This window comes from Rhipicephalus microplus, unplaced genomic scaffold, assembly GCF_043290135.1.
Source record: "Rhipicephalus microplus isolate Deutch F79 unplaced genomic scaffold, USDA_Rmic scaffold_67, whole genome shotgun sequence".
Taxonomy (NCBI): domain Eukaryota; kingdom Metazoa; phylum Arthropoda; class Arachnida; order Ixodida; family Ixodidae; genus Rhipicephalus; species Rhipicephalus microplus.
Genome location: NW_027464640.1, coordinates 90,691 through 117,013, shown reverse-complemented (window position 1 = coordinate 117,013; position 26,323 = coordinate 90,691). Strand labels below are relative to the sequence as shown.

Genomic DNA, 26,323 nt, shown 5'->3' with positions numbered 1-26,323 from the left:
CAAGGGCCTCGAGTGTGCTACTACATTCATAGGAATTGCGACTAGTTTCAGTGCCCTTGCACGGAAAAGTGTTGCCTTGGCAGCAGCGTTGTGAATGCGCGGAGCACGAGGACAGTATATACCAACTGCTCACAGAGAGGTACGCAAGAATAAGGCTGCGCATTCACCTTCGCCAGGTTCCAGTCGGGAGTTGCAATGGACATGCAAGCAAAACATGTGCCGGCGTCAACCTCTCATGAGAAATGGACACGCCAAGATAAGCTGTATGCTTAAAAGGTTTCGGCTCACGTGGGCACGCTTTTGACTCTTGCATTTTTTTATTTTTAAACATTTCATTTCGTACTGCATTTAGTTTGTCTTGTATCTGACTTTGATTTTCACTAGTGGGACCGCGCAGCATTAAGGCGCACAAATAAATGGCCTGTTCACTGAAATCGTGGGTGTCGTTTCATAAAGGTAGACTGGTAAAGCATGTTACACTCGGGTAATGGGTGTGTGTGTGTGTTATACACACACACACACACGCGCGAGTATATAAAGTACAGCGATTCCTGCCTTTGCTATTCGGCTGATTCACAAAGACCCAAATATTGCATTCCTTTCAGCACGCGTAGTAATAAAAGTCCATGCGCCCCTCCGTCTTAACGACGACAATGGTTTAACGCGAAGCTTTCTGGTGTGGGAGTTCGTGGCTCATTTCATTTCGCACACAAAGATTCATGTTCAACCATCGTCGTCGTTAGGCGGAGGAGTACGCGAATTTTTTTCATTTTGCATGTTCATGCACTTCTCTCCAAATCCAATCTTCGAGAGTGTCGAAATAGTGCTCTCTGATAAGCGTCAGGTTAAGAATGCGAGGGACCCAAGTTCGATTATGATTGCTGTAAGCGTTTTTTTTTTTTCTTACACTTCACGAACGATCGTTGACGTCGTCAGAGAAAGTTGGCTTTCCTGCAGGGCGCTAATACGTCATCCGGAAGACGTAAAAACCTTTGCTTTAATTATGTAGCTCTCATTTCTTCTTAACAGGATATTTGCACCGTACTACGCCTCGGCACCTCACCTCTGGGCATGGGGACCTATTTCAGAGTACAATACGTATAAAGCCATTAATAATAAATTAGTAAATTGCTTGTTAACAGCAAAATATGCCCCCAGAGCCACAATTAGGTAACTTCGCAACAGCGAAATCTTCGTTGCGATACATAGGCTGCTGCCGACATGCCTATAAATGCTTTAAACGATCCTTGGTGCATTTGAAATTCAGACTGCCCCAAGAAAATAGGTACGCTCTTAAGCATATCGAAAATCTCTTTTCCGCCCCAGCAAATAGAGCTCGTTTTTAAAATAATGAAGTCTATGTCAGCCCCTGGCGCATTGTACAAGCACAGGCCACCAGTTTGTATGACGTGCGTTGTTCCATTTAACAATTAGGCAACAACAGCACTAAGAGGTGTCCAGGTTGCACCAAAAAAAAAAAAAAGCTCGCCGACGAGTACTTCTTTCCTACCATACGCGAGCACCGCAAGCGGTAGTGCGCTTCGCATGCTGCCCCACTACGGCGGGAGCCGTAATGGCGGCCGTCGCAGCAGACGACGCTAGAGTGTACTAGAAGAACTTCTAGTACACTCTAACGCGGCTGTCCTCACCCTCAGCGGAGCGCGCGGGCATCAAGGCACCCTATGAAGAGGCGCGGTTGCGCGCCCTCTCTCGAGAGAAGGCGCGGCGCCTCCTCGAAAAGTGGCGCGCCGATACGCTGCAACGTGTACGTGTGGTCAGGCTGCAAGAGTGTCCCCACTACAGTCTAGCCAGGGCCCACAGAATCATGGGCGGTGACGCGCCCATTTCCCGCGACGGCCCGCTTCTGCTTCTCCCGTTTTCTACACTCTAAAAAAAAAAAAAAAGGAGCGAGAATGGAGAAACGGGCTCCGTTTCACCTTCGGCGCAGCGACTTCCTCCCTTTCAGGCGCTTTACCCGTTGCGCCCTCTCGCGGCAAGGACCAAAGGAGCAACGTTCCTCCTTCAGCGTTCAAGTTTCTCCTCAATCACGGGGGTCTTGCTCGCGCGCATGCGCACGCCAAGCCTATAGCCGGCCGCGGCCAGTCGCGAGCGATTGCTTTTACCTAAAATTGTTGTAAGCAATGCAGGAGTGACGTTTTCTTTTGTTTTATTAGTGTAGAGTAAAAGCCTCTCTCTTTTTTTTTATCGTCAGGCACTCGCACGATGCTCCGCACACTTCCATGTGTGTCTCGTGTTGTTTCATACTATCAATTTGTCACGAATACAAGGAGCTCTGCTTCCTAAGCAGTCTTGCTTTATTGATTACCTTAGAGTGTAAAAAAAATAATGAATTTTTTCGGTGTCGACCTACTTGGTAAGCCCACGCATTTTTAGTTTCGCACGGCACCAACAGCACTCATGAATTCAACGAGGCGCGTAAAAAAGCATCACACTTATTTTTTCAACATTGTAGGAAACCTGATACCACTCTACAGTCCATGCGTGAAAGTACGATCATATACAATTGATAGAGTTATACGTGCCACTACCGCCATATGGATGTTCTTTGCAGTTTACCCCCATTCGAATACGGCCGCCGTGGCCGGAAGTCGAACCTGCGCCCTCCAGCATAGTCACACGACACCCAATAAGGCTATGCTACCACAGCAGGTGAAAGCACAAAGGGAAACAGGCTACGAAGTTTCACCGAGCGTTTATTCGCCAGACTGGATTACAACCATCAGAGACTTTTTAAACAACATCATAACTAAACTTTTGTGAAAAGTGAACCAATGACTTCTGTAGGTTAAACCAAATTCTCAATCGCATTGGTTTTGAATTGCCCATGCCAGCACTGAGAAGTAGGAAGGAATTATGCACGCGAGCAGTATGCCTTTCTTGTCCATGATTCCCCTTTGTCGCGAGAAACTCAACACAAAATGCACTTCTAGTAACAGCTGTGCACAGCAAGTAAGTACTACCGCTCACTCACCTTTGTGAAAAGAGTATTCCGAATCAAGAGTAATAACCACCACAGCCACAGCGCTAACAACAAAATTGTGGCACGCACTATGATTGCAAGTTGACACGCGAGGCGAATCGCGAGAGGCATCTGAAGCAGAAAAGTATGCAGGCACAACATTCTATAAAGTTATAGTAAACTTGCGCACTGCAGCGATAGTTCCTCCACTCAAGTATGAGAGCTGCCGCGGCGCCAACAGCCACTGTCATAGCTCACGAAAAAATACCGTCGGATGCGAGGTCATCGCTTGTTTCTCTCGCAAGACCCGCGTTGTAACGTACGTATACACTGCTAGGACGGTCGTTACCGCATCAAAAACATTGTCGTTGAAGGGCTAGTGGTGTACTATATCCATGGCTAACGGTCACACTTGTGGTACGCACGTAAAAAGAATATAAGCAAACGTTAAGACGAAACAACTAAACGAGGTCGACGTGACCACAGAACACCTACCACGACGGAGACAAAGTTTGGTCTGCATGCTGCGCCCTCTCCAAGTAACAAGAAGAAAAAAAACGTGACCTCCGAAATGGCTAACGCGCGGCAAGTGTTTGCACTCTCAGAGGCTTCAAGAAAAAAAAGTAACTGTGGCAGTGGTCGACAGATGGCGCAGCATTCGAAATGCCGTGGGCTTGGGGGTATTCGTCTTCGTGAAAACCTGATAAGCTCTAGTAATTATTCCGTTCATTACTGTGCAACCATTGATTAACTAAGGTTTGCCTAACCATCAGATACAATATATTTACGTGTGCGCATGTTGTGGTATTGATACAAAACGTAAAAAAAGTGTAAGAAAACGTACTTGTAACCTGTGCCACTCAGATCAGTCGAAATTCATCGCTATATAAGCTGATGCGCTTTCATAGTAGTGTGTGAGTAAACACGTCGAGGTGTGGGCCGTTGGTGTGAATGGTTGATTGTGCTCTTGTTGCGTACTTGTTAGCGTATACGCTAGTGTACTTGTTGCGTACTATTTGTGTACTATGTGACCATGTGTGCATGTGTAGCTATATAGATTGCATCAGCACATAATAGGCTTTCGGTGTCCGTAAGTGGTCTTGAATGGGTTGATGCGTAAAATATCCGCAAGGGAGCCGTGATAGTGGGTAATAACAACAAACGTCGCGGCAGTCAACTTTTTTTTAACTTTGATCAATCCCTCCAGATGGCGCCACCTACCACCTACTTCATTGCTATGACGCTCTCACACCTCCAGTCATTTATATAACGTTGAACATTTATCTATCAATGCTGCACTACGGATTCGGAATGGTTTCGCTGTGATCGAGTGTACGGTTTGGAGGCACATCTCGTGACCTGCGGACCCGTAAACGCATGGATAACGTCGCTACACTATGTGAATCTGCGAGAAATAAATACAGCAAGCCTAGCATGCGCTCTTCAGGTGAGGGCTCTGCAGAATCCGTGTCTTTCGGAGTGAACGTGGCTTCGCTGACCGAACGAAACGTACTTGCTCCGTCGTTCTCTTTCGCGATGTGTTCACCGCCACAGGTTCGTCTGCTTGTTTTTATAATCATTTCGTTCAATATCAAGGTCAGCGGGACCGTTTTTTGTAACTTTCAGTGCCGTGTACTCCTTACCAGTCGAGAATCGTTGCATTTGCTAAGCCTACTCGCTTCGCCGGGGGGCAGCCATGTTGATTTTCATAAGGAGGAACGTGTTTCTCCGTGGATGAGGGAGCAACGTTTCTCTATTTAAAGACGAACATTGGGGACATCGCCCTTCCTCCCTAAATGGAGAGTACGTCACTCCATTTTTTTTAAGAGTGATATAGTGCACACTCTGGCGCTGCTCTCGCACGCGCAATCAAACACATTAACAATTAATGTTTGAGGTGCTTCAATATGGAAATTATGCACCACATAAGCGCCCACAGGGCTCATCATTAAAGAGGGAGGGGACAAAGTTGCATTTCAGCCCCCCTCTCCCTTCAGAGCAATCTATGCCAGAGAAATTTGGTTAAATCCAAATTATATCAATGTTGGTAAAAAAAATGGAACTTGAGTGATGACGGGCTTCTCACAATGGCCTGCCTTATTTGGTCTTTTATTTTCAAGGAGTAACAGTGCGACGTGAACAGCTCTAGAAAAACCCCTCCCCCTTATCAGATAGCCCCCCCTCCCTCTTGCAAACGCCTATATGGTGCGTCTTTTCTGTCGGCCCCACGCATTTCCACCTCAATGATGTCTCAATCTAGCTCCTGATTAATATTTGCAGAGTATTCGGGCATTCGTGACAAGTCGACTTGTGGGTACAAATACATGTTTTTCAGTTCTTACACTAATTCTGGTTGGTGCCCGCACATTTGTACGCGAGTTGATGCATTTAATTGCGCGACACTCTTTTAGTCTGCTCGAGATCCAATAGGGGCCTGAGGAGGTGCCAGGTGTTCTTATTTCCTAGCTGGCAGTTGAGCCTGTCACATAGCTGATGTCATTCTTTGGCAAACTAATCGCACAGATATGCGGGCTTTCTACGATATTTCTTTCTTTTTTGTAGTATGCAGATGACAAAGACGTAAATAAGTAGTTCAGTCATGCTATAGCAGTGCGTAGCAGGCGGAACACAAACTAACCACGTACAAACAACACAGCAAAGGTGTGATTTAGTGCGAAAGCGTGAAGACAGTCACCCAGGGCGAACATCCCTATAAAAGGCAGAATGCGCTTTACTCGTGGGTAATGTTAACGTTGCATTGGCGTCGTGCATCGATTCAGTAGATAAGGGCGTAGATATTAACAGTAAACTGTAGCCAACACGTTTCATTCGCCGACAATCGGCTCAGACCGCATGCAACGAAGCGCCGCTGCGTGTATTTGTATACGCGCTGCCAACCGCCTATCCACACTTGCGGAAGCACGGTGCTGCCACCTATAGCCCGATCTCGCCGTAAATAGCCGCTCGCCATCCACTTTCGAAGAACCGCGCGCCATTTGGTCGCACTTGGGTTTCCGGAGGACAAACCCCATTCAAGAATATCGACAGCAGGCTTACGCAAACGCAACGAAACAAAGGCCGGGATATTCGAGACGCTCTATTGTTGCTTTGCATTGCGACACAACCGCAGATAGCCTCGAAAGCGTCAGCATTGCTCGAGACACATACGCGCACGGATCAGCGGCCTGCTGCGCTGGAGGACTTCGATATACAAGTTTCAGTACTGTATGCGCGCCTTATTGCGCGACTGAAGCATCCCTGCCGGATGGTTGGGTTGCACGATATGCAGCACAACATATAAAATGTCATTATGCCAAGAGCATGATTATGCCGATTGTGGGTTTCAACACTGTTTTTTTCTGTCTTTCGCATTTGGTCAGTATATATATGTACCCTCTTTGAAATAAAATTCTGTTGGAAGTTAGCGTTCCTCTTTGTCCCTTCCCTTGTCCTGTGTCTCAGTTTTTACGCGCCACGTTACTAGTTATGGCATTGTCTGTTTGTGTGATAGACAGGCGGACGGATGGACGCTTCGCCCCCGCTCATCATCATTCAATCCGTGCGGTATGCTGTGAACTTCTTATAACAACGCCATCTATCGCATTTAATAGCCAACTATACGAAAACCACTAACACCATCTAGCGATACTATTTTCAAAGACATTAGGAAGCCTACATCTCCCTAAAGGATGGATGGATGTATGTGGCTGTACCCTTTAGATCGGGCGGCGGCTAACGCCACCTAGCCGTAATAGTGAACTAACCACTAGATTTATCTTTTTTTTTCCTTTAAATAGTAAAGTTGAACGGGTACTTTGCAGTGAAGGGCTAAATTTTCACTCGTGCCTTGACTTTAGCCACCAATCAGATAACCTCCTTCTAGTTAAGTCTACCCGCTTAAAGTCTATTTTGCCCTCCCTGTCAGTTGCTGGATGGATGGTTAGTACACATACGCACAACGCCATCTAGTGAGCAATTCTCAAAATTAACTACAAGTGGCAACAGACTATTACGAGGGAACGACCCGTACCAAAGGAGCTGCGGCAGCCCCTAAATGGTTAAGATGCTGAAGTGAAGCAGCTGAACCTTTGCTGATTTTCGTTTCGTGAAAAAGCAGCTTCACGCCACGCGAATCTAAGCGGAGCTAGAAGATCTGTGTACTACTCAACATTCCCATGCTATCTGAAGCGTCCTATGTCTAATTTTATTGACTACCTCGGAATAGATGTTTCGGGCTACGTAACGGCACACTTATGAGTAAATAGAAGAGGACATGATGCATAGAAAAAAAAAACAATTATCTTATAGATTCTGTGACTGCTAACCAGTACGCGGTGTGCGGTCCCAAAACAGGGGTATATATAGTCCTCAAGCTGCTGCTATAATAGAATTCTGCTATGTCCAAGTCTTGAAGATTTAGTTGTGCGTGTGTTCTCGCGATCCGTTCATATAAGTTCTCATACTCAATGAGCATATAATCATGTGAGTATGAAAATCATACTCACAATAATTTACGAGCGTCATGTCAATTTGTTTTTTTATCCTGTACTTTTGTAATAAAATCATATTGATATGGCCACGCACACGGAACATTTATCGAAACAGGCGTAAACCTCAATTTGCGGGGATTACTAAAATTTAGTAATGAACTAACTACTCGAGTCAGCACTACTCACTTAATAACTAGGTAGTAATTTTAACTACCCAACGACGTAGTGCTTTTACCCAGCGTGTTAGTATTTGGCTAGTGTTTGTTACGAGCCCAACGAGGTAGTGCCTTTCATGAGGGTTACTTTTACTAGCTGCATTTACTAGCTGGTTAGTGGATTATCTGACAACGGGCTGGTACTATTAAAGTTAGTGAATACACCAACCTTTTTTCTAAGAGTGCAGCTCCCATGGACACAAGTGACAAAGTTCCATCTAGTGTCATCATCATCGTTATCAACCTGACTGCGCCCACTGCAGTACAAAGGCCTCTCCCCCAAGCACCGCCAGTCAACTCGGTCCAGTGCTTGCTGCTGCCACTTTATACCTCCGCAAACTTCCTCTAGTGCACTCATAGGTAACTCTATGTATCTGTCTAACGTGGTGACGTCATTCGAGAACTGGTTACGCAGTCAAAACAAGGAGCATGCAGTGTGAATTAGATTCCACGTTGGGTGCACATTAACCTAGTTCTGACGCTCAATCCCATTTTCGCATTACACCACGAGAAAAGTTATTGACGTACGCTTTCGATTAATCACCTCCCCCGCGAAGGTGATTGCGGCAAGCTGTCATCGCACTCGCTATTCATCGACACATTGCAATAAAGCTGGTGACGCAAGCAGCTCGCTCATGTAGACACATCACTGCGCACGATGTTCGCCAGCTCCGGCACGCGCAGTTTTATGTGCAAAGTTCGCGCGGGTCTTCGACCCCGGCGTGATTCAGCGCCTCGCCGCTGCACTATACGTGCGTATAGCCTGTATTAGACAATAGACACTTTCAGTTGCGCGTACGTAAGGAGCCCACGTACGCAACACTGCAACTGGAGAGAACTGCGCATGTGCAGTACGTAACGCATCGATTCCAGAGATGCACGCGTACGCCCGAAAAAACAAAACGAAAAAAAAAAACGCAGCCTGCGTATAAACGTGACGAGGCGAAGCGTACGTGGCGTGACACTCTCGCGATATCTCGATCGATATAAGAACCAGATAGCAAAACGGCAGCGACGGCGTCGAACGCAGAGAGCACCAAAGCCGGCCCAGACCGAGTATATTTTACTTTGAGACGACGATACTGCGCTGATACCACACGAGGGCGCTAAAAAGCACCCAAAAGCTGTTTCGTTTCTAAGAACATACGTCTAGTTCAACCAAACGTATCTCGGTACGGCCAACACGGCAAACTGAAAGTGACGTTCAGCGCTTCGCGTGCAGCATACGCAACTTATCGTGCCACGTACGTAGCCTCGTTAGGTACGCCCAATTAAAAGTGTCTATCAGCAGGCTGAAGAGCGTGCTGTCGCACGGCGGTCTTCAGTCGCAGTGCCCGCCTTGCCGGCAGTTAGATTAGCACTGTGACACTACGAATGCAAAAAGCTGGATTCTCGGTTCCCTACAAAGTTCAACATAGCTTTTCAATCAGGAGCAGTAGCTACCTCCTCTTCCCACAACACCAATAAAAAAAAAGGGGGGGGGGGGAGGGGTTCAGAGGTCGACGCCCGTGAACTATTTCTATGCACCGAGGAATGCACACAGAATAAATCCGTCAGGGGTGTGATCAAAATGTGGAAGTTCAATGAAGCGATGTTCATTTTGACAGTGCATTACGCGTCTACAACAATGTGCAGCCGAAACAACTGTTCGGGTTGATAAGTAAAATAAGTGAAAAAGGAATAGGAAAGAAAGAGTGCGCCTTCCCTTCCCTCCTTCACATCCTCCGCACAACTTAAAATGTCGCAGTTTTGCGACAAGGGCGACATCAACCAATTGGAATGCTATACGAAGTAAGGTCGCATCAGATCACTCTTCGAGCATCCGACCTGGCATGACTCGACGATATACAACATTGAAGGCTCGTTCACACCGAAGGCGGGGCGGCCAAAGCGGCGAGGCGGCAACGCGGGAAAAACCTCCTCTCCAGGCGGCGAAAGCGGGAGAAAAAATTGCCCGCAGCTTCCCTCGGGGGAACACTGAGGAGGATGCGGAGCATATAATTGGTTAACGGGGTGTTAAAGTGCGACTTACTTGGGTCGATGGCTAAATTGGTTAACGTGGTTGTGAAATGGGGTGTTAAATTGCGACTTACTTAGGTCGATGGTTAAATTGGTTAACGTGGTTGTAGGAGGGGGTGTTAAATGAGTGAACACGTACACACGTATGCGAAAGGGCGGCGCTGGTCGAAGGGACGTCGATCATTGTGTTTGTGGATTCGTTGGAATTCATTTCACCGCGACCTTGGACGTCGACGCGCCGTACAAACCAACCGACGAGCGGCAACTGAGCGAGCGAGCGCCGACCTTGAGTATATATACAGCGTGACGGCGCATGCACTGTCAGCTGTTGAATGTTCTCGAAGCGCGACGCCACATGCGCGTCCACTGGAGAATCAGGAGAATTGTAGATGTCGAACGCGGTGTGTAGAGGAGGAAGGGTGCACAGATGGTGGAGGAGTGAAGCGCGCGCGGTGTGTAGAGGAGGAAGGGATGCACAGATGGTGGAAGAGTGGGCGACGGCGCGACGGCGCATGCGCACGCGTCAGCTGTCGAATGTTCGAGAAGCGGTGCGGACGGCGCGGACGGCGCACTACAAGGCGCGAGTATAAGATGCTTCCGCATCTAAAACCAGGCGGCAAGGCCGATTGCCCTGGGAGCAATTTTTTTTTTGCCGCCTGCCGAGTCTCGCCGCTCTGCCGCAGCCAATCAGAACGCCATGCAGCGGAGGCGCGGAGGTGGTGGTGGCTTGAGCCCCGATCGTCGACAGCCTCGCACGCTTTCACTCACGCAGAGAACAACGACACGCGAACGATGTTGTCGACATGAATTCCACCGGGACCCTCTCGGCGACGCCAACGCAGAGAGTGCGTCTAAAGTGTCGATATGACCACCATGGATATTACACGAGTCCACAACGCTAAAAAACTACGGCTCACAAAGATTAGACCACGACGACGACAACAATAATAATAGTAATGTAACTTTGGGGGGTTATATATATGATAACGAGGCACGCCGTAATGAGAGACTCTGAATAAATTCGAGCACCTGTGGTTCTTTACCGCGTAGTCAATAATAATAATAATAATATTAATAATAATAATAATAATAATGTAACATTAAGGGTTATAATTATGATAACGAGGCACGCATTAATGAGAGATTCCGAATCAAATTCGGCCATCTGTAACGTGTAGTTAAAACGAAGTATGTAAGTGTCCTTGCACTTCGCCTTCATCGAAATGCAGCCGTTGTTGCCGGAAGTCGAACCCACGTCCTCGAACTTAGCGGCGCGCTAAGTTACCAAGATGAACCGCCTATAAAACTGGATTGAGTAGGTACGTAGGTAAGTAAGTAGGTAGGTAGGTAGGTAGGTAGGTAGGTAGGTAGGTAGGTAGGTACTCTCGTTTCTTACTCACACGAAGCGGCGACAAAATTTGCACACGCCCGCCGGGGACGGTTCGTGCATGCCTCCGTAAAGGCACACCTTCACGACCGAGCCCGCGAGATCCCAGGGACACTTGACGGAGCCCGAAGTGCCGCAGAACTTGGCGGTTGAAGGCACCGCGCAAGGCGGCTGCACGCAGATCATGGTCGCGGTTCTTCACTGAGAACTGTACGATCGTCTCCGATGGCGGAGGAAACAGCAGCAGCAGCACCGATAACAAAACGTAACAAAAGACAAACGGCGAAGAAAAAAGCTGGCGTCGTCTTAGCGATGGCCTTTTATAATGCGCTTCGTTCACCGGCTGCGCACGGCACGCAGCAATTGTGTGCGACGACGTGTCTTTCCCAACGCGTCGATCAAAACGAATACGATGCGCCGCTTCGGTTGGCACACACGAAGACACATGAAAGAACGCCAGTCATGCAGAGAGAACGCAGTGCCTCCCCGCCCCACGCAGTGCGCTCGCCTTTTCTCTAACCCGATGAGCGATTTTGCCGGCAGCTGTAGCGAGAGAGACGGTGTGGCAAATTGCTCAGTAACACTGTCGACGATGTATGGTCGCGTAAATATCGCGCGGGAAAGATGTTTCACAGCAGCGAAATCAATGAACAAAACCTACGCGCCGGAGTATTTTCATTCTTTCCTGTGGTACGAGATGGAGAAGGATAGGGTATGAAGAAATGCAGGGAGGTTAACCGGAAAGCAAATATCTGATTTGCTACCCTGCACTGGGCAAGGGGGAATGAGAGACCGAAAAGTAAGGAAAAGAGAATGAGAGAAAAAGAGCGGGAGGAAGCGAAAACACACACACACACACACACACACACACACACACACACACACACACACACACACACACACACACACACACACACACACACACACACACACACACACACACACACACACACACACACACACACAATATAGAATGTCACAATCGTTCGACGAGGCGGGTCGATCGCAGAAATTTCAAGAGGACCTTCGTCGCTTTTTGGCATGAAGCTGGATCTTTCCGGCATTCCAAAATTAATCTTTCGGAAAGCGGCTGCTCGTCGAGGCGCGCAAACAATGCTGACAGGGACTGTCTCTCGCGGCGGTACTAAGGGTACCGACACAAAATATGTTCGATAGTTTCGTCAGCGCCGCAATGGTCGCACGCAGCACTGTCTGTCCATCCGATGCGGCAAGCAAACGCTTCGTGTAAGACACTCCAAGTCACACAGAACGGTTGTCTCAGATAAGGGCGGACCAGATGGAATGGTAAGTCGTAGGCATGGATCGAGGCGGCGAAGACGGGTGTGGAGAAATCCGGGCGTGTTCCACACAGACCTGGCGACATCGTGCGCGAGCGTATTAATCCTTGCTGCTGTGCACCGCTTGACAGTGGAATGAAATCCATTATGCTCTTTTCGTGAGCGTTCTTTGCTGCATCGTCGGCCTGCTCGTTATCAACAATTCCGCAATAGCCTGGTAACCAGTGAAAAGTTACATCGTGTCCTTTCTGCAGTACTTGTTGATATAGTTGTCTTGTTTCGAGCACCAAAAAAAAAAAAAGACACACTAGGATGTGTGTCTACAAACACAGAGAGGGAAAGATGAATTAATATGTTGGCGATGTATAAAATACCGTTAAGAGTTCATTCAATAAACTTTACCAGAAGGCGGCGTAAACGAGTGGATGAATAACGAACATGACCGAAAAGCATTCTCTACGGCCTGGATGGAACGTCGGAAACATGCCGAGCCAGTCAAGCAATTGACATAACTGTGAAACGCCTGATTGATTGATGTGTGGGGTTTAGCGTCCCAAAACCACCATATGATAACGAGAGACGCCGTAGTGGAGGGCTCCGGAAAATTCGACCACCTGGGATTCTTTAACGTGCACCCAAATCTGAGCACACGGGTCTCAGATTGAAATGCAGCCGCCGCAGCCGGGATTCGATCCCACGACCTGCAGGTCAGCAGCCGAGTGCCTTAGCCACTAGACCACCGCGGCGGGGCCTGTGAAACGCCTGCGACCAGGCATCTAAATGCCCACGGGCATGTATATTGCCACAGGCGTTTCTTAATTTTGCTCTTGCCGTATTCGGTTTACGCGTATAGAGATTGTAAGCAATGCTTAAAGGTTGTAAGCAATGCTATAAACATTGTAAGCGATGCGGTAGCTTTACTGACACTGTCGTGGCGTGTCTGGAGAGATTTGTCTTAGTGCGTGACGTCAAAGCTCGGCTCGCGATCCTGGGGAGCGTTTCACAAGCATATATATGCAGAGCCTTAGTGCGCTAATCGAGCATTACGAAAGAAGAGGAGGAGATGAAGGATACTTTTCCTGGCTTCACTGCCGGCTTGATTGTGGTGTGTGTCATCAAGCCGTGTGGCATACTGTTAAGTGCATCGAAATAGCCGCAATTTCAATGGAGGGGGGGGGGGTGCAGCACGCCTATTTCGTGCATCAGAGTGGTGTTCTTATCAATGATCTCAACACGGCGATGACACGTATGTCATTGTCGAGGAGATCATGAGTCAAATCTAGCGCCGACTTTCTGAATGACGATATCAGCGAACTTTAAAATTGACCACAGGCGTTAAATGTGAACAAAAAGTAACTTTCATTCATATTTTCTTTGTTAATATTCTTATTTCCCGCTTACAATGAACTATAAAACCACAATCGCTAAAGTGAACAAGTAAAAGTACACTTAAATTCCAATTTCTTTTTTTTTTCGCATTCACTAGCGCGTCAGAGGTATTGGCGTCATTTTCTCTCGAACACACGCGAATTGGGGAGACGCAAGCATAAGCCGTGTGATAGTACGGGAATGTGGACACGGCGCTTCGCCTTCCACACGCGAGGGCTGACATATCGACAACCACGCTGCAACGAACGAAGGACGCGGGCTTGTGTGCCGACCCCGCAAGTATAGGTTGCATATCGATACTTGCGCATCAATGCACGTTAAAAAGCGGGTCTAAGGGAATGCTGTTGACCTAAGATCAGGCTCAGCGAGCAAGAAAAGAAAAAAAATAAAGGAGAAGCGAGCAACTATTAAAATAATAATTAGTGTAGCTTTACGTGCCCAAAACCACGTTATGATCATGAGAGACGCTATAGTTGGAGGGCTCCGGAGATTTCGACCTTCTGATGTTAATATAAGTACACACGCCTCTATAGCTTTTCACACCCGTCAAAACGAGATCGATCACGCGACTTTCGGGAGTCAGCAGGCGAGCACCGCTATACGACTGCTCCACCGCGGTGGCTACAAGCGAAAAAAAGAAAGAGAGAGAGAGAGAGAGCACGAAAAAAAATCACAGCGAATGTGATTTTCATCATCATCCACGGAGTGAACGATGATGAGCGGGGCGAAGCGTCCGCCAGCCCGTCCGTGCTTACGTCCGTCCGCGCGACCATCCATGCGACCATCCATGCGTCATCCATGCGTCCATCTGTCCATGCATCCATCCGTGAGTCCATCTGTCCGTCCGTTCATCTAGTGAACACAAGCACCGCGGTCTCCCATCTCGCATCCCCTGTGGAACATAACCGCTCTAGAGCGGGTATGTGTCACCGGTGGCTATACCTACTACTACGACTGCTACTATATACATCGGAGGATGTACAGACCCACGACCCAAAGAGCTTCGCCCCTAAAAACTCAGGATAAGTGACAACACGACCCTGTAGTTTTCCTCGCGAAGTAATCATGCCGTCAATGGTATTCAATTGTATGTTTTTTACAGGTTCTTTGTTATATGTTATAATGTGTATATTTCATTCACAAAATTAAAAATAAAAAAGGGGGGAGCATACTGCACAGTGCAAGAGTCAATGACTCAAGGTTTCGAACTGAAATAATTGCTGCTTCACTAGAAACAGAAAAAAAAAAACAGCCAAAGTGAAGTACCAACACGACCCTGTAGTTTTCCTCGCTAAGTATTCATGACGTCAATGGTATTTAATTGAAATTTCTTACAAATTCTTTGTTATATGTTATCGTGGATATATATTGTTTGTAAAAATACAATAAAAAGGGACGAGGGCATACTGTACAGTACAAGAGTCAATGACTCATCTGGTCGAACTGGAACGATTTCTGGTTCACTACAACGACAGAAAAAAAAAAACAGGTTGTTGGGGAAAGGCAAAGCGAGTGCTGCGAAATCCGTGACGTCAAACTGACACCACCAAGTGAGTTCTAGGGATTAACTGCGGCAAGAAATTCGAGCAAGATGAGGAATTAGGATTCCTTCTTTACTGTTCTTTTTTTTTTTGTATACGCGACACAATGAGGTTTTTTTTTTGGGGGGGGGGGGATAATGACAATATACGGCATTTCGTGGAGCAAGGGTGAAATATGGCGAAAGGGCACTAGTTCTCGAAATAAAGATGTAGAAACCGCTTCATTTTTTGTAAGAACACTTGACCAACTTCAAATTCGTTCAGTGTTGCACTTTTACAATGTCCCTTTAGCAACTCGTAGCTCTCGAATAACATGAGTGGCTTTGTGGCCTCAAAATAATAACGTAAGAATCCTTAGTACGCGAACAAACGCTCATGCAAATAATCCCCCGCTATTAAGACAAAAGAAAGAAGCAGGTGACGTCACTTCAAGCTATCAATCTTGCATACATGCACTACTAAAACGCACACGCACAGAGAGAGAGAGAGAGAGAGAAACAAAAAACAACATGCGCAAGAGGATCTATAGAGGGCCATTCAACTGCAATAACGAAGGTCAATTTCTTATAGATGCATTCTATATCAAGGAGCTAAAAAGATGTCAATGCCGTGCTCAAGCAATGAAAACCGATGAAGTCTACATGCTCAGTATAGACCTTATAAATTAATCGAAGGATCGATCGCTCCCTTTAAAAAAAGAAGGGGGTGGGGGCGGTGATGCACATTCGCAACATCTTAGAGCAGATTAGGCCATGCAACGCCCAGGAGGCATTCGTTGACAAGGTTCATAGGTTGAAAAAAAAATGTCGGCTTGGAAGAATGAATAAGCAAAACATGTCAGGGAGCGACAACGGGCTCTACGACTCCCATCTCACCATTTGTCACAACCGCATTTCTCCGCAAGTTAGCAAACCACTCAGTACTCTGTTTCCTCTAATTATTAGAGGAAACAGAGTACAACGCAACGCAAAGGCAACGTCGTCCTAAATAAAATTCACACTTGGAGTATCGCCAACTCTTTGAACCTAAACGCGGCTAAAACGAAAGCTGTTATATTTCGGCCTCAAAACAAAACACTGGGCATCACAAACAGTCTAAAGTTAGGTACATCAACTATAGAATTATCACGCGTTGCTAAAAGCCTGGGAGTCATTTTTGAAGAGCATATGACGTGGACAGATCAAGTGAATGCCACCTTAAATAAACTTTCAAAAACTGTAGGTATATTGTCAAAGTTTCGTTACGTCCTGCCTCAAAACATAAAATTGTTAATTTATAAATCACTATTTTTGTCTAACTTATCTTATTGTCACTTAGTCTGGGGCACGACCACCAAAACCAACGTTCAGAAATTACACAAACTTCAAAAGAAAGCCATTCGTAACATCGTTAGTGCCGCATACGATGCCCACACGGAACCGATTTTCAAGGCTCTGCACTTATTCCCAGTACATGAGCTATATCACACAATTTTAAACAATCGCTATAAGTCGGCTATAAAAAATAACGACACATTTTTCACAGAATTGTCGGCGCTAACTCGCGCTGAACATGTGCGAATTTTGAGGACTCGTGAAGTCTGGAGATTACCAAGACCACGAACCAATTACGCAACACAGATGTTGAAATATCAGCTACCGCTACTACTTAACATATCCGAAAAACATAAGTAACACTTCCGCGTACTCAATTCGCATGTGTATGATGATAAAATGTACCTGTGAATCTCTCTCTCCCCCTTCATTTTGAACGAGTGCATCTCTGTATACTGTACCAGTGCCTTTTCTCGTATACCAGTGCCTTTTCTCTGTATACTGTACCAGTGCCTTTTCTCTTTATTGTGTACATTTTTCAGTTCCACTAGCTCGCTTATGTTGTTGCAATGAAGATAACTGTTATGTGCCCGTTTTTGCCTTTGTACGTCACGATTGTACGCCACTCTGTACGCCACGTTTGCCAAGCCCGGGGGTACGGACCCTGTCAAGCCTCATCTATGGCTTTTTGTCCGTACCCACCAAGCTCCACTGAATGTCTTTGAAGCTGAAATAAATCATGATTGATTGATTGATTGATTGATTACCATTACGAAGGTCTCTGTCCTTCTGGAGGCGTCTACAACTACAGAAAAAAAAAAGTAATTTGAGAAGGCAGCGCCCAACTACGCTACTTCTCTTATGACACATGTTAAAACATTCCCTGTAAGCGCGCACGCGCGTTGTGTGCGTGCGTGCGGGCTCGTTTGCACGGCAAAATGATTCAGTACTCAAAGTTTATAATCACCGCCGCGGAAACTGTACAGCTCAGGAAAGACCCCCCCCCCCCCCCCCCAAAAAAAAAAAATTACAGCATATCCACGAAGTGAATGATGATGAGTGGGGCGAAGCTTCGGAGGGTTTCATCGGTAGATCGTGAATCCTCCGTCCGTCCGTCCGTCCGTCCGTCTGTCTGTCTGTCTGTCCATGTATCCATCCGTGTGTCTGTCCAACCATCCGTTCGTCCACGCCTGCTGAGTGAGTCATAGAACTAGGCGGTCGCGCACCAAGAGATACATGCATGTACAGACGCACGGCTTAAAAGGGAACTCCGTCGTCTTTTTTTCATATTCACCGATTTCAGTAAGACTTTGAACACGTGTTCGCGTTGGTACCGTGGTGACATGTGCCAAATTATACAACCAGAAGTAGTTTAGTTTTTCTGAAAACAAATTTTAAAATTTGTAGCTGATTTTCCAATCACACTTGTAAACGCGGGCTACCCTGTGTATATGACGTCAGGGCCCAATCTTTTTTTCAAGAACCCCGCCTTTCCCCGCAGACGGATGCAGCGCACGCTTTCTTCTACGAGGTGACGACAATGCGAGCACAGTTAAATTTTGTCAGCTCCATCGCCAACTTGCTTTTCGCGCATCAGAAGATCGAGGCCACCTGAGCTATGTTTACACCCTGGCCAGCCGTGGCGGGGTGTAGCGGATCTCGTGACGTCGTCGGCGACGGTATCTTGTGACGTCATTGGATACCCACCATTGACGACAGAGCCACTCTCTGTTTCGGTTTCTGTTTTGACTCGTCACTTTTTGCTTAATTGAAATTATTAACGAGTGCCTGGGCAAAATGAACCACCCTAGCTTTTTCAGGACTGTCAATACTAACAGAAAACAGCATTATCTCAGTATGGATGAAAATGCACCGGAGTTCCCTTTTCAGGATCTTCACCTCTAAAACAAATGGGTCATTGTGTGCAATTGTTGTTGCGTGTCAGCGTCACACAGGCTAGCTCAAACTCAGCGTCTCCGTCCTAGGAACTGTACAGGTGTAATGAACCGACCTTATGGGGTTCTAGCCTGCGATAAATTTATGCAAGGATGCACGAGTATATTTGCAGCAACACGATGACTAAATTTGCATATCTCCTGCACGTGTGGACTTCAAATGCGCACAGCGTGCCTCCTCCATTACACTTTCAAGGCGCCACAATTTCCACAAAAGCCTTGCCAGTAGAGTGCAACACACAATCGCAATGATGAACAATGGATCGCACAGCCCTTTCAACCTACAGAAAGCTCCTAACTAAACTCAGCCACGAGGACTTCGCCACCGGCCACGGGAAGTTGCAATCACACGACAATCTTTGCAGCAGCATGCAAGAGCAGTTCGCTGGCTGGCGGTAACTTTTATTTAGTCAAACGGGAATGTGAACCATTGCAACTTGTTCATTTCGGACAAACAGTAACGCTGCTCAGGTGCTGACCCGTAGGCCCAGGGATGGGCCACGGCGGTCACACTTTCGTGGAAGCAAAATGATGCCCTCGTACTGTGCGGTGGCCGTGTACGTTATTATGACCGAAATTTCCGGAGTCCGCCCACACGGAGCCTTATAATCATACCAAAGTTCTGACACGATATGAGTCTATAACCGTCCGTGCAAGTCTGTTGCCTTGAAGAAGTAAAGTACTGCCACCATCACCCGCGATTACCTCTCAGGCTTCCCGAATGTTTTTTGCCGTCACCAGTTTTCGATCTGCAGCGCGTGCTAGTGCTTTATAACTTATGGCCCTATGATGACTGTGAAGTGTGATTTTGTGTGCGTGGTCTCTTCTCTCTCTCTCTCTGCAGCTTTAAAACTCCCTCATCCTTTTACCCAGTGTAGGGCAGCATACCGGCCCTCCCAGGCTATTATAGTTAACGACCCTGCCTTCCCTTTCACTCCTGTTCCTTCATTCCTTGACACGACATTCCTGACAGTCAAGCAGTGACACTCGCTACAAAGCGCACTTGACAGCGAGTGCGTACGCAAAACTCAACTCCACTGCGACGGAGCGTCTAGCCTCGGTAACAGTGGTCTGAGAATAACCAAGGTACTATCCGAAGACGAGTTTATAGCCTTTTTAGGTATCGTTTTCGTTAGTGGAAATATTATCAATAATTGTTGGGGTTTAACATCCAAAAACCATAAAATATATATCATTACATGATACCTGAACCAGGCATCGAACATTTTCGCCTTCATCGATCGAAAATGCGGCATCAGCAGCCAGGATTCGATCCAGCGACAGCTGCAGCGGGTCATGCAGCAGCCGAGTGCCTCAGTCACTGTTAGTCATCATTAGGAATAATATTGTTATGAAATAAAGCATACTATATATACACAACGATCAACTACTCAGACATTCTCGCCCTTGGGCAGTCCCCCCTCCCCCCCCCCCCCTGACCACCAGGAACGCATGCCCACCACACACTATGCAATGGCTGCAGCCACGGTGTTTGTACGTAATGTTTATTTTAAGAGTGGCGTAAAATAAACATTACGAAGACATCACTACTCAAGACAGACACATTGCCTGAAATATGAAATAGCTGTTGTTCTACTCAAGTTGCCATTACCGTCAGCGTCATTCTTAAAGCACACTCACCTTTTCTGTGTAGTGGCGCACCGCCAAAGCGACGTATACGTTCTCGAGGCATAAGAACACTCGCTCGAAATGGCGCTAAATTTGCCAGTGGGTCTGGGGTATTAGAGATCGGGCAGGCTTCTTCACACGTCAAACCGAGACAGTGCCTTCGCAATACAACAAACGAAAAAAAAAAACTGCGATCTGCTGCGGCGCGGGCGAATCCTCCGATCTCAGACGATTACGCACGCATATACCGTGGGTCTCGAGAGACCCGTCAACGTCAATTCTTCATTTAAGGCAACGCGGAGGGAACAGCTCGGAGAGCAAGTGGCGACTTGCCAGCACCCTCGCATGCACGTGCGTAGTAATGACCAGTGTGTTGGAACAGTGTCGCGCGTTAGACAGTTTTTCATGTGGTGAAATAACACACGTTAATGAACGGACGTAAAGGCGACCCCTTCCGAAACACTTATTATAAACGCACACTTCCAAGATGAGTGCGAACTAGCTCCAAAGTTCAAAAACGACTTCAACTCTTCCTTTCACCCTATCATACGTATTTCTTGAAACGGGCTACTATAGTACTACTAATATCACTATCAGTACTATTACTATCAATACTACGGTAGTATCGACGGCGAAGTAACCGAACACAGCCCAACATATATCCCGGACAGCGCGTGGAACTTGAGGTTGTGTCAACCAAAACTCGACACGTTTGCATACAACGGCATCGACGCGACTTCGAAGGCTTCTTTCTCATTTGGTTTCCTTTCGACTTGTTAGAAACAGAAGCGATCGCTGGGGTGCAGCCAAGCGAAAGGTTCAGCCTACGCGAAAGCGAGACTTTGTCGATTCCAGTAGCGATTACGCACGAACTCTGCAGCATCACTGATGTGTGGCTTAGCCGTGTCCGCTAAGAAAGAAAAGAAAAAAAAACTGCCGGATATTTAACCCTTGTCAACTTAGTTATAGCAAGCGAGAAGTGTGTTTGGTTTGGTTTATTGCAAAGACTTTCCGGAATGTGTTTCGAAGTTAGGCTTCACCTTTTTTTGTGTGTGTTGCTACAATAGCTTCAATCTTGGCACGCTTCCACGTTTCTGTAAAGCCTGTTTTACACGCGAGCGACTGAGCGGCGGCGGTCGCGGCGATGAGCGGCCGCAGGACGCGCGGGCTGGAGTTCGTTTCGCATGCGCCGCTTTTGCGCAATGCCCGCCGCTCTGATGGGGAGTCTTGCCCGTACTACCGAGTCAGAGCGAGTTCCTCCCAGCGCGCGCGTACCCGCTCCTCGCCTTGCCGTCACGTGCTCTCCGCGTCACTGCTCCCCCATTGGTTCACCTTAGGGAGACGCTCAGCCGCTACTCAATTTTTGCAACTCTGGCGATATCGATCACACCGACAAGCAGTTTTGATGTTCTCAGCTTGCCGCCTATCTATATATATATTTATAAGTTAACAGAGGGCTACAACAGCGTCCGCACGCGTCATAAGCGAATCGGTCAACGGCACAACTGGCGACAACGTATCTTCCAAAGTCAATAAAGAGCATATACGGGGACACATTCGCGTTTGCCAGCTGATGCGGATAACATTCCACAAGCAACGCAACGAGATGTAATTCATCCAACAAGAATTTACACTTCTCCGCCGCCCTTTAACCCATCAACTTATGCTGCTTCAAATATCGCATACAGGTGCATTATTCAATAAAGCGTATACTGTACACTCCCAGGCGCATCCCCAGATAATTTGATTTGTGGGGTTTAACGTCCCAAAACCACCATTTGATTATGAGAGACGCCGTAGTGGAGGGCTTCGGAAATTTCGACCACCTGGGGTTCTTTAACGTGCACTGTTGCGAAGCGCCGGGCCAATCCCGCCGCTGACCTCCACTGTTGAGAAACGGCGGACCGATCCCGCCGAAGCCACCACTGTTGCGAAAGACGGCGACGCCGACGCGGTCCCGGAGGCGCCACTGCTTTCGACCCCGCCGGGAAGGTCACCAGCCGTTTGGTAGCGTATGTTTCTCAGCTCGCGACTGCTTCTGCGCAGAGCTGAGGAGACGAGCGGACGAGACGACGGTGAGTTAAACAAGGTTTATGTACAGCATATATACAGAGGCGTTACAATTTCGGCACTGGGGCCGGCAGAGACTCGAAGAGCCGAGCTCCTCTCTCTAACACATAGGTCAGCCTTTCGCCTAAAACCGCTGACTCACACACATGTCGGCACTCCGACACGGGGACTCCTCTCTCTAGGACCGCCGATCGCGACGCGCCGCAGGGCTTCTTTTATTTACACCGGGTCCAACCAACAGGTCCAATCAGAAGCGCCGCTGGTCGTCCGGGCAGATTCCGCCAATGGGGGTCGCCGCGCCATGCGTCAGACCACCAGGCACGAGAACGCCGGCTCGCTGTCACGTGCGCCGATGACTCAATGCACGTGGGCGAGAGAGGCGCCGCGCGTGTTCACGCCGTTGAGATGTTCGCGTCGGGCAGACGGCGGGCTGGCCTTGACCCAGATTGCCTTTTTCAGAGGCACGGTCGTTTGACGAGGACTCGCTGGCATAACAGCACCCCCGCCGCCAGACAATGCACCGGAAAGACGAGCTGCTTCCACGGGGCTCGGATGTCAGGTGCGCTCGTTCGCCTGGTCCCTCCAGGTTCGCCTCCAGGGCCATGGGGAGAATACAGCTCCAGACTGGTCCGGGAACACATTCCACTTTTGACGACGGATCCCAGCTCCACTGGCTTGTCGCCACAACTTGCTGACCAGCTTCACTCGTCTCTACTGACCATCTTCGGTTTCAGCACTTGTCGATGGTTCTGCAACTTGCTAAGAACGGTTCGACAACAGACAACACACGACACAAGCAAGTGCCCTCGGTCACCCGACAGAACACCAGACAAAGTATAGTACAACATATACCTATCTACGTGTTTATCAGAATTTTGTTCCCTCTACATCAAGAGGCACATGTGGGACAAAAGACCCTTAAAATGACAACTCAATTTTTTTTCCCCACGTACAACAACGTAACGAATTAGAATACCACAAAGTTGGCCCCTTGAGATCACTCTGAGCGAGAGCGCTCAGCCCAGGTCGTGATGAGGTCAAAATTTTGCCCCGAATCGCCAGCCAGAAACCGAAAGGTTGAGAAGGTACTAACTAAACGCACTGCTCAATGCACCTGCATTAACGTTTACCTTTCCTTTTTTTTTTCTTTAGCGAACGTCAAAGTTGCGCTGTGGAGCAACATGCTCCACCTCAGTAACCGGCCACTTTTAGGCGACGATACCTATGCGGCACCAAGAGCGGCTCACACTTGCGACGTTGCACAGGGGAACAACGATACGACTTGCTACTGATTGACTCCTCACCGCTTAGCTCGATATCGTGTTCGATCACCGTCGTGTTTCCGGGACGGTCCGACAACACATACCCAAACTCGGAAACAATCTTTCTCAGGTCCTCTTTCTCAGGTCCTCCTTCACTTAAGCTAGGCGCTAGGCTTATCTGCTCCCGGATTACTTTCGATCCCCCTTCGATCACCTCACTAGAACTCAAATTTTCTGCTTCCTCTTCCTCTGAAGCCTTCAACAGCTGATTTACGACCGCTTGATGTTGAACATTGGGTTTCATCAAGTTGTAAATTTTGTTCTGCCGCCTTCCTACTTGCACCTCATAAGTTGTATCGCAAGGCTTCGATAATACTGTGGCGGGCCCTTCCCAATCAACCTCAAGCTTGTTCCTTTTGGGTGGCTGCAGCCGCATTACCTGATTATCAACTTCAAAAGTGCGCTTCTTCCCCGATTTCTCGTAGTGCTCCTTCGACAGCACTTTTGCCGCGTTTTTCTGGCTTTCCACTAGCGCTTCAATTTGGCTTTCCACTAGCGCTTCAATCGAGAGATCCTCACTCTGCTCTTGAATGAGCGTCTCTCGATCAACTCTCGGCAGCTCGCTCCAACTTTCCGCTACAGGCGAGAGCGTTGCAGCCCTCTCGCTCTGATTCAATGGCGCCATGTCGTCTCCCCTTTCTCCGGAAACCGCGCAGCTAGGTTCGGCGACGGGCCGCTCGCGTGACTGCTCACATGACTCATGCGGAAAATTTCCTTTCTGGGGTTCCGTCGACCCGCCGACAAGGTCACTTGAGAGTTCACCGCATGGAACCAAGTCAAGCTTCCGCGAAAGCTTTCGCGCTTGCGATCGCGTGAGAGCCATGCACGCTAAGTTGGGGAAGAACGATTTGCCCTGCTCTTTGAGGAGCTGCTCCGAGCTGTTGGAGAAAAGATAAGGAAAACGATCGTTCAGCGCGGCAGACACAGCCGCTTCGGTGCGAAGCTTACCGAACGGGCCTTCAATGACAACCGTGGCGATTGGTAAGCGAACACTCTGCTCCTCGGCGACTTGCCTGATCCACGCGCATTCTCCTGTGAAGTCATCCGGAGACACCAATGAAGAATGGACAACGTCCATGGTTGCCGCTGAGTCTCTAAGTGCTCGGCACGTTTTCTCATTGACCCTAATTTCTTGGAGATACGGCTCCAACAACCGAATGTTTTTTTCTGATTCTCGGATCGTTGCGAAGGCAAACTTTTCCTGACAGTTTCTCGCGATGTGCCCTTCCTTTTTGCAGTTGTAGCAGATTAGCGGCTTCCGTTTGTTTTCCGATTCAAATGCCTGTGTGGTAGAAACCTCACTCGATTTCTCCGCTTCTGTTTGCCCTTCCCCTACACTGTCCTTCGTAAGAGACGGGTCCTTTTTAAAATTACGGTGCGGAACGGGTTTCCGTTGATCAGGTTTCCTTGAAAAGCCCTCTTTCCTTTCATCCTTTTCAACGCGCACCGCCCTGCTATGCAACTTTCGGCGAGTATAATACTCCTCAGCTAACTCAGCTGCCTTATTTAACTGTACTTCCCCAAGTCTGTCCTGCAGCCAAAGTCTGACATTATCCTCGATGCAGCGGTAGAATTGCTCCAATGCAACGCATTCCACCACTTTATCGCGGTCGTCATAAACACCTTCGCCCTTGAGCCATTCAATTAAATCGGCTTTAAGACGAAACGCGAAGTCAACATGTGACTCATTCCCCTTTTCAGCATACCGGAACCTTTGCCTGAAAGCCTCGGGTGACAACTTATAACGTCTCAAGAGCACTTCCTTAACCTCGTCATAGCTCTCAAACGCTTCCCTAGACAAGCAAGTTAATGCGTCGGACACTTCGCCGGGAAGAAGAGCTAGCAGGTTCCGCGCCCAAAGAGACTGCTCCAAAGCATTTCGCTCACAGACGTGTTCAAACTTGACGAGATACTTCGCCATGTCCTCGCCTACTACGAACGGTGGCAGTTGATCCCGAATTCTAATACCGCTGACCTGCATCGTCGGAGAAGCTGCGCTAGGCGCCTGCGAACACTGTAGGATTGCCAATTCTAGTCGTTTCAACTCTAGGCGCTCTTGTCTCTCGGCCTCCTCGCGACGTTCGCGCCTTTCAGCTTCTTCGCGAGCTTCGCGCCTTTCAGCTTCTTCGCGAGCTTCGCGCCTTTCAGCCTCTTCGCGGCGTGCTTTAATATCCGCCCAGGCCTCATCGACTTCCTCAGCCGACACTCCCTCATCCTTCATGATCTCAAGGATCGCTTGCTTTCGTTTCGCACGGCCCAAAGTAATGCCGAGTTCCTCACAAATTTCGATGAGTTCCTTCACTTTAAGGTTCTCCATCGTTCACACTAGCCTCTTGCTGTTTGCCCCTGTTAACAATTTACTTGCCGTACCCACTATAAGTCAACTAGCAAGACGCGCAAGCAATTTTTCACTCTCCCGTGTTTACCCCCTCCGCATTAACTTTGGTTTCAAAGCACTTCGACTTTGCTTGAAACGATCAAAGCTCACTAATGCTTCACACAGCCCTTCTCTAAACTACTACAACCTGAGCTAGAGCAGTCTGGTGAACTGAGGGGAAAACATCAGGCACTCACCGCATCGATGTCGCTGACGCCGGCCGATCCCGCAGCTGCCAACCACTGTTGCGAAGCGCCGGGCCAATCCCGCCGCTGACCTCCACTGTTGAGAAACGGCGGACCGATCCCGCCGAAGCCACCACTGTTGCGAAAGACGGC

At 48.1% G+C, this 26,323-nt stretch overlaps 1 protein-coding gene across 4 annotated transcripts in view; it reads right to left on the bottom strand.

The window, feature by feature from the left end:
• The window catches only part of LOC142761759 (tyrosine-protein phosphatase non-receptor type 4-like), a 213,221-nt gene that overhangs the window by 159,872 nt on the left and 27,026 nt on the right, over positions 1–26,323 (bottom strand). For 2 of the 4 annotated variants that reach the window (XM_075885093.1, XM_075885094.1), the window contains exon 1: positions 11,105–11,456. The exons of 1 other annotated variant lie outside the window; for it this stretch is intronic. In XM_075885093.1, coding sequence (XP_075741208.1) covers positions 11,105–11,277 — 173 coding nt within the window. In that variant the 5' untranslated portion in view covers positions 11,278–11,456. Of the gene's footprint in view, positions 1–11,104; positions 11,478–26,323 lie in introns of those variants that run through there. One more of the 4 variants, XM_075885095.1, reaches the window with a different exon arrangement.